Below are 13,097 nucleotides of genomic sequence, written 5' to 3'. Positions count from 1 at the left end.
GTTGCTTCAAGCAAATAAAAAACATGTGAAAAAATAATCAAAATAACCAATACTTCGATGATGACCTTCTCAGAAACATTTTTTTGGGGGGAAACCAAGGGTGTTTCAGACAGAGTTTGATATTTATACCTTTCTTCCGCATTATACTTTCTTTTATCAGACTTATTTTAATGTAAGTAGTGCGTTTACATTATGTATACATTTGTACATGTTATTACAGTAATTATCCTATGTATAACTTTAACCAAATCTTTAAGCTGCAACATCTTGTCAAATTCGTCGAAAACAAAGTAACGTGATTATATATTCAATACATCGTGTTTTCACGTGTACCAGGAGATTTTATATTCAATACAACTTGTTTTCAAGTGTAAAAAGATTCGAAGTCTTACGTTTGAATGTATTTTAATATCCAAACGATACTTATGTGAGCGTGATATCTCGTACAGATATTTTTAAAAGATTTTTTTTTTAAATCTAAAAAAATCATTAAAATTAGGATTACTTTTAACCATGCTAATAGATCCATGTATGTGTATGTTAAGTTGAAATATACAAACAACACAAACAGATGGCAAAATCAAATAGCACATGAAAAGTACATAAACTGCTTATTATGATGAAACGTTTTATGATATTTTCATACTTTTGTGTTTTATTGTTGCACGTTTCTCACATAAACGGTGAAATATTTTCATCTGTGTATAAAATGTCTATAATATCTCAGGAGGAAGGCAAATTACTGTCAGCTTTTAATAGATACATATCTACACAAACCAGAGATCAGAAACAAATATCGTTCGAGCTTCAAAGGTAAGAACTTATTTTTACATTATCTATTATCTTTAACGAACATTTTTTTTTTTATTTCTTTCATTTTCATTGTTCATTTTTTTTTATATCTTTTTAAAATTTGCGAAAAACTCTTCACAGAAACTACCAGGCTTATAGTTTTGTACGCAAGACTCGCGTTTCGTCAACATAAGATTCACCAGTTAAGCACGAATTTGAAAAGTTTACGATAATAAAGTTCGAAAGTAAGGAGAAATAAGATTTTATCAACAGCTACTTTTAAATGCATGGGGAAAATCCCGTATCCTGCTTATCATTGTTATAATTTCGCATGTAATTTCACGTGTCCCGCCCGACTTCGTTTCACGTATTCGCGCAAATGTTTTTTACTATCACGTCATATCGGTTTAACCCCGCCGAATTTTTGCGCCTGTCCCAAGTCAGGAGCCTCTGGCCTTTGTTAGTCTTGTATTCTTTTAATTTTAGTTTATTGTGTACAATTTGGAAATTAGTATGGCGTTCATTATCACTGAACTAGTATATATTTGTTGAGGGGCCAGCTGAAGGACGCGTCCGGGTGCGAGATTTTTTCGCTACATTGAAGACCTGTTCGTGACCTTCTGTTGTTGTTTTTTCTATGGTCGGGTTGTTGTCTCTTTGACACATTCCGCATTTCCATTCTCAATTTTATATCCCGAATCACGCGTAGATTGTCCCTCTAAATGTTCCTCTTGTATTTTTCACCCCTCTTTTAGACCCAAATGAGACATAACTTCGAAAACAAAAGACTAAGCAATATGAACCCCACAAAAACGTGGGATGATCTAAAGTGCTCCGGATGTGAAAGCATATCCTGCTTCACATGTGGCACCTTTTATGTTGTTCATAATATTTCAAACCCGGTAAGTAGTATATGACATAATACAGGTTTGTAATATAATTCAAATGGATACATGCCATTTTGAATATGTGGAAGAAAGATTAGTTTTGACATTAATTCCAGATTATTAAATGACCTTGAACCAATAGTAACAGAGAGTTCGCTGGATCAAAGATATCCAGAAAATCCAATAAATGCCTTCCACCTGATTGGACGATTTGTTTATAAATGGCCAGTTGTTTACAGCAGTATATTATGTGAAGATTGTACCTTAGACGTTCCTGCATCAGGTGAGTCATAATTGGTGTTGTTGGAAGAAAGAAATTTGACAAGTGAAAACAGATCTTCGGTAAATAAACTCATCATAGATACCAGGACTAAATTTAGTATACGCCAGACTCACGTTTCGTCTACAAATACTCACCAGTATAACCATATTGTGACTATTTTACCTATTATGTCTGTTTTGTTTTCGCATCGTTGTAAATATAATGGACTGTCATACAAGTGAAAGATTTGGCGATATAAACCAAGTTCAATCTACCATTTTCTACATTTGAAAATGTCTGCACCAAATCAGAAATATGACAGTTGTTGTCCATTCGTTTGATGTGTTTTATCATATGATTTTGCCAATTGATTAGGGACTTTTTGTTTTGAAATGTCCTCGAGGTTCAGTATTTTTGTGATTTACGTTTTGCTATACAACATACTAGTATACAACGTTTTGAGATTATTAAGTATACTAGTATATCTATTTGATGGAAACAAAAGAATAGAGAAGAAGAGGGAGCAAAAGTGTAGAGAATAACAGAGAGCAAACGTATAGTGAATAACGGTGGAAAATGAAAGGATAAAATAACAATCAACGCTTACATTATTGTCATTTATACTGTTTAAGTAGTCATCAGTTTTATATTTCCTTAGCGTTATAACACCAGTTTCAAACTACATACCTTGCGAAGAAATATTAAAGCCTAAATTGATCCAATTACCCATGCAGAGTTATCGATCCGTGCTCCCTCTCGAGAGAGCAAGGACCGATAACTCTGCACGACAGAGAGCAATAGATCATATAAACCCATCTCCCTTCCGGGTCACATAAGATGATCTTTTTGTGACCTTTTTATAACTGATAATTGTCTTTAACAGTTTGAAACAATAACTGCATTTATATATATATTGTAGAATCGGATAAGCACATTTTGTATTTATTTTCAGATTTAAATGCAACTTATCAAATTGTTACTAGAAATATTGCTCACTGGCCAAATGAGTACGACGTTCAAGCATCAGCACAGGCTTTATTACGTCTGCGCACGTTTTATTATTTCAACATTGACGAGGCAATCAATGGTATTCTTTTTGATGAGCATTGTCAGCCGCTTAATCCGTCACAGGTACTGAAGATCGTTAGTATTGCTAAAGACAGCAGTATGCTGAATGAGGCAAGACTTTGGAGTGAAGCTTTACTGCGCAGACTCCCGTTTACTTCCTTCTTAGACGAAAATGTAAACGAGGTTGCGATCCTTAAAATTTTGTCGTCCATATATGAACAGGTAAGAACTACATATATCATTTATAAAACAGTCTAATTATGACCAATTTAGTTTAAACAACCATACTATATTCTATTATTAAATCAGACAATTACTGAAGGCAGGAAAATTATCATCAAGTGAGGAACGACATTGTTCATCGTTGAACGGACAGATATGAAAACAACACAGACAACTTTAAAAATAATGCATTTTGTTTTTAATAGTTATCAAAGGTACCAGGATTATAATTTAGTACGCCAGTATTAACATCTATCATGTCAAACCTCTACACAAACATGATAAACCGTCCTTAACTATAAAAGAAATCTTTTAACAATCAACAAAAATACAAAAATCAAAGGTTAATTTAAAAAGAAAAAAGTCCATAAAACCTTAAAAAGTCAAACGTTAGACTATACCAACCAGCCGAACAAATGGAAATCAAGTGTCATATTTCTGGCTGGGTGCAGACATTTTTACCGAGAGAAAACTTCATTGATGGTGAAGTCCTTTATGACGTGTCCGATTTCATAGTCCTGACTCCAACTTGATTGACAGTTGTTTATAGTTAAGTTAAATTGACAAATAGGGTTAGCAATAAAAAACAAACAGACGTAATTAAATGAGTATGGCGTTCATTATTACTGAACTAGTATATATTTGTTTAGGGGCCAGCTGAAGGACGCCTCCGGGTGCGGGAAATTTCTCGCTACATTGAAGACCAGTTGGTGACCTTCTGCTGTTGTTTTTTCTATGGTCGGGTTGTTGTCTCTTTGACACATTCCCCATTTCCATTCTCAATTTTATTAGTTTATGTAAATGAAGTTGATTAGTGTGATAAAAAGCAGACAGGGAACATTTCATGGGCGGATTTTTTATCCTAGAAAAGGGGACATTCTTGTCTAGATGTAGATGACTGCCTCATACATGTACTATAACTGCTAGTGATATCGTTATCATGATGTATTTATCTTGTAGGCAGGGTTGAATCATAAAGCATCAGCAATTTTGCGAAATTTTATCAAAGATGATAAGAAAGGTAAAATCATGATGTATATAAATTTTATACTAAAAACGTTAACATAAAACATTAGAGTAATAATTTACAGTAAGGAAATAAAACAGAAGCGTGCAAGCAGTTGACGAATAATCTCTGAGTTAGATTATTTTTATGATAATTTGAAGTCGATTATACTACATGAGGAGGCCAGTTAGTTTTTCATCAGTATAGGTGTCAGACCACCAATTAAAAATCCCTATTTGCTCAACCAAATTATGCAATTTTCACAGCTTTCTAAATATTGAACCTTAAGTTTAACTTCATAGAAATTAGGTATATCCTGAATTGTACATGTATCAGTTTTCTACATGTCAATTTTCACCTTCAAAGCCATCTCACAAAAAAATGACCTTCGAACAGAAGTACTTCAAAAATAACCCCTGGTTTTCTGGAAATCTTAAATTAGTATACAATGAAGCGATTAATCCTCAATTTTTAATGCAAACTCATAGTCAGGTAAATTTTGACTCAAAATGGTATTGCTATATTTATCTTTAACAAAAAGTTTCATTCCTGCAAATGTGTTGGTTAGTTCAAGTAAACAAGGACATCAAATGCACAATTTTGTGTTAGAGTAGGGCTATATTACATACGTTTTAAATTGGATGAGTAATTATTGTTCTGACACCTATTCCTCTGTGCGCCCCAGGTTATATCTTTAGGGGTGTATCCCTTAAAAGAAAAAAACATACTAGTCGAATATCGTTCTATGATTTTTCTAAATAAGAAATAATATTTTCACAAAAAAAAATAATTTTGAAATAAATTTAAATGTTAAAAAATAGTCCATTAATTTGAGTCACTTAGATGATCATCCAATGTTAGTTTTTTCATAGTTATATAAAGAACACATTCATTGAAGAAAAAAATCTTAAGTAACTGAGAATTTATGTCTAAATCATTTATTACATAAACATTATTCAAAGTTGTCCTTTCGCCAACACGTGTTTCATCAACAGGTCAATTAAGAATTTTAAAATTGTTGTCCTTAAAAAAGTATAACACAAATACCAAGACAAACAGAAAAAAAGCAACTCCAGGAAAACTGACAAAATCGTCTGACTTGGTAGAGGCATTTTGACGTAGAAAATGGTGGGTTAAAACCTGATTTTATAGTTGACTTACTAACAATAAGTTTGCAAAATAATTTAATCTACTTTATTTGAATACAAAAGTATTGTTAATTATATATAAATTGTGTGTACATGTATATATTAATTAGGACACAGCGAAGTCTTAAACGAGAATGAACAAAATGATATAAACGAGGAGGAGGAAGCCGACATATCGTTTGTTAGGGAAGAATATGACGATAATTATAAACAGTTGTGTAGAGAAAACCGAAAGGTATGTACAAGGAACCGACATATCATTTATAAGAAATGAAAATGAGGATGATTATAAATAGGTATATGGAGAGAAACAAAAGTCAAAAGTCAAGAAATTCCACATAAATGAGAATATGAATACGATCAGGAAGAGAAAAATTGGCGGATTGATACTTCGATAGACAGCCAGTATTTAAACGGGTTCTAACTATGCATGTCTACTAGAAAAAGTAAAACACAAAAAAAAACCCTACAAAAAGCCTCATATAAAAATTTAAAAGCAAATGGCAAAATCAATGCTCAAACATATACAACGAATGTTAAAAAAAACCCTGTTATCTTACATGTACCGACTTGGTACAGGCATTTCCTACTGCAGAAAATGGTGGATTATCCATGATTTTAAAGCTACTTGATTGAATGCGTGTCAGCTACATGACATTTCATGTAATGCAGTCCAGTGGTGTTTTGTTAGAAAAACATTCTGCACATAGACTGAACAGATATAGGTTAAATTGTGTGCACTGCATTTACAGCCGTGGGTATTTCTGAATAAAGACCGAACAGAACTTAACTGTCAAAATAGTACTGTATTTACTACATGTACTACAGTGAGTAAATCTGGATTGAAAAACGGAACATAACTGAACAATTAATGGTGAAGTCTTTTATGACATATCCGAATCAAATTGATAGATCACATTTTGACTACTATGATATCATTTGACTTTGTTTGTTGGCTCATTTACGTGTTGACGCGCACCTCTTAATGTTTTGTATCATTTCTATATACAATATGATTTTATTGACTGCTCAGTGTTGGTGTTGCATACTAATTTTTTTGTAGACACCAAAAGAGTCATCGAAACTCTACTGTTATCTAAGTGAAACCGTTATACCATATTATAAAGGGAAGGTAGAAATTGCAAATCTTCAACCTAAAATATTTCTATTCCATGACGTCATCTCAGAGGGAGAAGCCCTGCATCTACGTAATGAAGGCAGCAAAGAGGTATCTGACCAGTTTTTTCAATAAATCGTTCTTTGTAAAATTTGAAATCGGTGTTCATCAATATTCAAAATGTAATTGCACTAAATATTATTATGTATTTGAATAGACGAAAGATCCTATGTAGACAATTCTGACAACAGCTCAGTACCTCGAAATGACAAGTATCTAGAAATATTTTACTGGTTAATTTTACTCAATTTCAGGAGAAGCGACCGATACTAAAAGTACAACCAAACGCATAAACTGAAAACAAACAGACAGCGACATTACAAAAGCAAAAACAAAAATGACAGAAACACAAGCAACATTTTACAAAGCACAACAACATTAATAAGCGAAAAAAAGGCAGATAGACAAGCAACATTCTACAAAGCACACAACAGAAACACGAACCCCAAAAACATAAGAATTATATGGGAAGATCAGCTTATCCTGCTCTACAAGTGGCAGCTGTCAACACAGTAAATCATTGTTAATTAGGTAATGCGTTGAATCCTTATAGTCATTTATCCCAAGAATAAGAGTAACGACATACAATTGTCTTTCAATTTAAGTTTCATAGATCCAAGCTTGGTCAGGGTCAACTCAGTGGTTCAGAGATAGATAGAACAAGAGTGAGTGAAACGTATGTATACAAAGTTGGTTAATAATTCTGTATTGGTTTATATTGGTTTAAATTGAAGTCTTGTTTATTTAAAAGACATATCTATCAATCATATATGCTTGAGGTTCAATATTCACAAACAAAGAACGAACATTACAAGGTATTGTCAGTTTACAATTTGACAATTTATATACATTTTGTGTTTAATGACTACAATTTCAGAAACAAATGACGAAAATAGCAGTACATGCAGATTTGATTAAAATCGTTAATTTGTTGACAACAATTAAGAGGAACTCCGATATCATATTATATTTCCAAAGCAAAATAAAAACAGTTTTGATTCTAAGTGCTATCCATGACTACATTATTGAATTGGAAAACAAACGAAAAAAATGATATAAATCCATGGATATTGGATAAAAACGTAATTATAAGAATCAAATGCTTATTTAACTTGCTCATTTAACCTCCCAAAAAATATAAAAATATATAGAAAGGTTTCTGGTTTACACCATGTGACTTCCTGTTCATATGATCTTAAAGATATATGGTTTCTTATATCTAACATGCATTCATTGTAACTAATGTGTTTTATTTTGCATTTGTATAGGGTCACTTGTTTTTCAACCGACATGTATTGCATTTTGAAGGCATGTTCCAAAAAATACTAGTTTTTATTATCATTCTCTCTTTTCTACAAGTGTAAAATAACGGGCTATAGGTTGTCATTGTGTGATAAGAAAATCCATTTATTAGATATACCATTTTAGAGCATGGTTGCATGATAAACCTGGAATAGTAAAAAGGGCTACACACAGAGTTGGATTGCTTACAGGATTAAAAACTAAATCATCTCCATTGCTAAGCAACACCGAACCATTTCAGATCGTGAATTATGGGATAGGAGGAATGTATAACCCACACTATGATACTTTTGTAAGTGGAGTTTATAAATATAAATCAAAAATCAATGCCGAGGGCAAATACGATTCTCTAGTCGAAGAAGAGACCAATGCAACATTTAGAAAAATAAGGACTTGGTATTGTTCGAACATGCAAAATATCCGGTGGTAAAATATGGGTGCCTTTCTTTTATGCTGCAATTGTCCTGTCGAATTTTTCGATTTTCTAATTAACATGATGTATTTAGATAAGGAATGATCCAAGTTCTACATATTCCCGATGATTTAAATTCGCGTTATTTTTCTACTCGCGAAAGTCGCGAAAATAAATCACTCTCGAAAATCAGTTGATTTACAGTTTGTTTTGAAATTAAGTATAACGTCCATTTTCACTGAACTAGTACATCACTTTTTTAAGGGGCCAGATTAAGACCACCTCCGGGTGCAGGATTTTCTCGCTCCGTTGAAGACCCAATGTTGGCCTTTAGCTGTTTTTTAGTCAAATTGTTGTCTTTTTGACAAATTCCGTATATCCATTCTAAAATTTACGTATTCATTCGGAAGAAAAAGAAAACAAAACATATTCTGAACTGTTGAAGTCCATTGATTTTTAGGAAAAACCATTGTGGGGCCCAATAAGTGAAGATGAACCTGATGACTTAAGAGGAACAGGTGATAGAATAGCTACCTGGCTTTTTTATGTAAGTAATTCTTGAATGGTCATTTCCGTAGTTTTAGTAAATGGAATCTTTTAATTTTAAGAAAGTCGTATCCTCGACAAAAGTCAATTTGAATGTGTTTATAGATGAAAACGAAACGTATTGTTCTGGTATTCATAAAATACTGCTATTTATAAAACAACATTTCATACAAAACCTCCGAGACCAAATGTAGAAGAGAAAAGAGAGAACCGGTTAACACTTTAACCCTTAGGTGTCTTCCTTGAAATGCATGGCACTACTCGAGAGAGTCTAGCCAATTGATGCTCAACTACCCCCATTTGCTATATCAATCAGTTCCTGTGGAATATGAAACGGTCCAGGCTAAAGAAATCAAGTTTACAAATTGACCTTTAAAGCTTAAAAGTTGAAGAGAAACAGACGATGTTCTGACAAAAATAAACCTATCAAAACGCAGATGATAACGTTATAAAACGAAGAAACATTACATACAAAATGAAGACTGAGCAACGGCAACATCGCCTAAAACTAAGTGGTAATATTAAGTGCTCATGAGGTACGTAAGTGTATTCTGATCAACCAATAAAGAATTCCAGTTTTACAGACAACAAAATGGCCAAATTAACAAATAAAACAATCGAAATAAAATGATACCAAATACTGCACGCCGTGACTGAATGTAACGAATTAAGCTATGCTCTTATATATAAATCATGCCTTCTGTAACCGATTTTTCTTTCAGTTGAATGACGTTAAAGTTGGTGGAGCAACAGTATTTCCAAATATAAATACGCGGATTCCTGTTATTCAGGTAAAACGTCATGTAATCCTTATTTAAACCCATCATTCATAATCTCAATCATTTCAAGTCTGAAGACAGCAACAAACCTTATCCCTGACAGTGGACTTACAACAATGATTTTTTTCCAAATACATATTCATGAGATACATGTTTAACTACAGATTCTTTTTTATAATATAAACTTTTAAAATATGTTGTTTGTCTACCTTGCTCCTGTGATACATATTCCTTGCATATTCAGAATGAATAATTGTTTCATAGCATACGTTGCAAAATTGCTAAATTAAAAATGAATTTGAAGACAGGCAAATCTCCCTTTATAAAAGTTCCTTTGCAGCAAATAAAATGAAAACACAAAACAATAATTGCGGTCTATTTAGATACGTATGATCATGTAATACATGAAAAAACACATATATACGTTCCAGAATGGTACAAGAAACGCATGTAAACTTCCTTCCAATCCACTGATAGTAAACCAAATATTCTAAGGGTCTTCGTTATCAATATTGCATAAGCAAATTATATGTTATTTGTTCGTCGTACTAATGACATTTACGTGTAAAGTGACTTATACACCAAAAGGGTTGGGTGTTTTGATTATTGCTTTCATATTTCAATATATCATATATTTTGTAAAAAAGGGTTTCACTATAAATAATATAATTAAATACTTATATAACATTGCCCTGTAGTTGAAGTTTTGTCGAATAATTGCAATACAATTCAAACTATTAGATGTACTATTTAGTAGATGGGTATTTAATGTTCTTGTAAGGGAAGTATGCTATCTAACATAACTACCTAACATCTGTTCAGGGAGGTGCTGCCTTCTGGTATAATTTACTACCGAGTGGAGTAACTGATAACAGAACAATGCATGCAGGCTGTCCAGTTGTAATTGGATCTAAATGGGGTGAGTTGATAATATATTGATTCTATTCAGTTTATATATTTGTTCCTTGAAACATCGAAGATATAAAAAGAATCGATTTTTGAAAGAAAGGTAAAACGACAAAAATTCAAACAGATAATCATCTTGTAGGTTTGCAAAATGACATAGTCATAGTGGCTGGTTAACACCATTTTGCTGTTTTCGCCATTCATAATCTATAGGGTGAGAAAGTAAAAACAATAAACGAGACATATCTTTCTTTTTGAATTCGCGTTTTTGACGTCGCGTTTTTGCGTATTCGCCTATAAAATATAAAGGGCAAAAACACAGACAATCGCGAAAAAATGGCTATACATATTAAATATTTTAAATAGTTACTTGTATAATTCTTTATTAAAATAGAGTTGACAATACAATCATGTGCTTTACGTCTAGTAAAACTGTATCTATAAGAAAAGTATTCATAGCGTTTAAAAGAGGTTTTTATATAAAAAATGTTTTTGATCAGAAACAGACTGGGGGACAAAGAAATGTAGTCCGATATTTAACTCATTGTCATAACAGTTCTCATCGGTTTTTAAAAGCATATACGTCAAAAATTTACATCAATAATATATCGGATCGGTTGAACAGTAAGCGCCGCCAATTAATGAAATGCTCTCTCGGATTGATATTACTAGTCATCATTGTAAGTGCTCTGACGTCAACCTATTTATTTGGAGGTTGATGAACATACTGTAAAACATTAAATGAACATAATCTTTAAAATGTTAACAAATTAGTTCTTTATATTCCCAGAATGATATTTCTCTTTTAAAATTCTTTAAGGCAACAGTGTATAAAGCGGATCGAAAGCAACACATCGGTTGCGAGAATCCGGGTAACAAATTAAAACCGAGGGAAACGCATCAACCATAAGAGGAAAACAACGAAACAACAGAACACCGAAGTACAACAATGAAAAGGTCAATGCAACATACATCAACGCAAATGTTATTGGAAGAAAGCGCGCAATTTACAATTTCTTTTATTAATGTTCAATGACATCTATGACATCTCGCATCTGCAGAAATTTAGACACAAACATCACCGAAGAGACATTAATTGTGGAAATACGAATTTAGTGTAGTAAAATTGGTAGGGTGTATGTAATGAATTCATAGCCTAATATAGGTATGAGTCAAGTAGAAATTCCGACCTGAATATGCATGGACTTTTTTTCACAATATGTAAATAAAAAAAAACAATCAATCAGATGTATTCCCTTTGTCTGTTTTAGTTGGTAACAAGTGGATACGTGAAGCTGGTCAGATGTTCAGAAGACCATGCGATCTACTGCCGTAATAGTCTTTCAATTATCAATAACAGTTGTCTGCACAATGCTAGTTAATGGTGTTGTTTAGTGAAACTAGAATTCATTTGGAACTGCATACTTTGTATATAATGTAATGTTGAATAAGATTGATTTTTTTATAAACATTAACTAGTTGTTGTACTAGAGCAAGTGAAGAAAGATAAGAACATTATTTTTTTTCCCGTTTTGATACTGATATTGTTTGTATAACCGACTAGAAATATCCTTCCTTGTTAAATAATTGAATAGATTTGAAACATGAGTTATGCCATATGAAAATGAAGTTTTATTTTGATATGAATAGAAAGTAAATGTATTTGCTTCGTTTTGAGAAGTCGATTTTGATTTTACTTGCATTACCTTTCTTAATAGATGAATACAGCAAATACTGTACATATGCTTCATTTGTCATAAAATTATATGCAAAAAGTTTCAATATATGCATGTTAGCAGAAGAATTCCGATAACATTTTGTGATTATTATACACACACGCATTCATTTAACATCAGTTTGAATTTACTTGAATCTTATGTGAAAATAATTGCAAATCTGACTTGTAAAAATTGGCTACCGGCAATCAATGCGTGTTCTGTTAACATTTAATTGTAATGAAATTTTCAGGATATGTAAGTATTTACAATTACATATTCTATAAACATTTAGTAAAAACAGTTCGACTTAAAAGAGGGACGAAAGATACCAGAGGGACAGTCAAAATCATAAATCGAAAATAAACTGACAACGCCACGGCTAATAATGAAAGAAGACAAACAGACAAACAATAAAACACATGCCACAACATAGAAAACTAAAGAATAAGCAACACGAACCCTACAAAAACTAGGGGTAATCTCAGGTGCTCCGGAAGGGAAATTAATGTGTATAAATATTGCATAAAGAACCCCAATTTTACCTGGACTGTAGATGCGTTGATTAAACAGTACATTATAAAGGTTCAACAAAACAAAACTAGACAATGTTCACAACCGACCACCTATATTTAGCCTGTCAAAAGTCAGGAGCCTCTCTGGCCTTTGTTAGTCTTGTATGATTTTGAATTTTTGTTTCTTTTTTATATTTCGGAGTTAAGTATTACGTTCATTATCACTGAATAGTATAATTTTTGTTTAGGGACAGCGGAAGCACGCACCCGGGTGCGGGATCTTAACGCTGTATTAAAGAACCATTATGGCCGTTTGCTGTTTATACTCTTTTGACACATTACCAACTTCCATTCTCGATG

The 13,097-nt window shown here is 32.5% G+C and overlaps 1 protein-coding gene across 1 annotated transcript; it reads left to right on the top strand.

The window, feature by feature from the left end:
* The first annotated feature begins 236 nt into the window (after nt 1-236).
* On the top strand, nt 237-12,112 carry LOC139499467 (prolyl 4-hydroxylase subunit alpha-1-like). Its single transcript, XM_071288146.1, has 12 exons — nt 237-813; nt 1,796-1,962; nt 2,894-3,231; nt 4,192-4,252; nt 5,496-5,620; nt 6,449-6,613; nt 7,168-7,238; nt 7,991-8,156; nt 8,737-8,823; nt 9,545-9,613; nt 10,424-10,520; nt 11,779-12,112. Exons 1-12 carry the CDS (start codon nt 617-619, stop codon nt 11,841-11,843), a joined length of 1,608 nt encoding a protein of 535 aa, XP_071144247.1. The 5' UTR covers nt 237-616; the 3' UTR covers nt 11,844-12,112.
* Nucleotides 12,113-13,097: the final 985 nt, after the last annotated feature.

Source organism: Mytilus edulis, chromosome 12 (assembly GCF_963676685.1).
Source record: "Mytilus edulis chromosome 12, xbMytEdul2.2, whole genome shotgun sequence".
NCBI classification, from domain to species: Eukaryota; Metazoa; Mollusca; class Bivalvia; order Mytilida; family Mytilidae; genus Mytilus; species Mytilus edulis.
The sequence above is the reverse complement of the archived record's forward strand: the minus strand, read 5'-3'. Positions and strand labels throughout refer to the sequence as shown.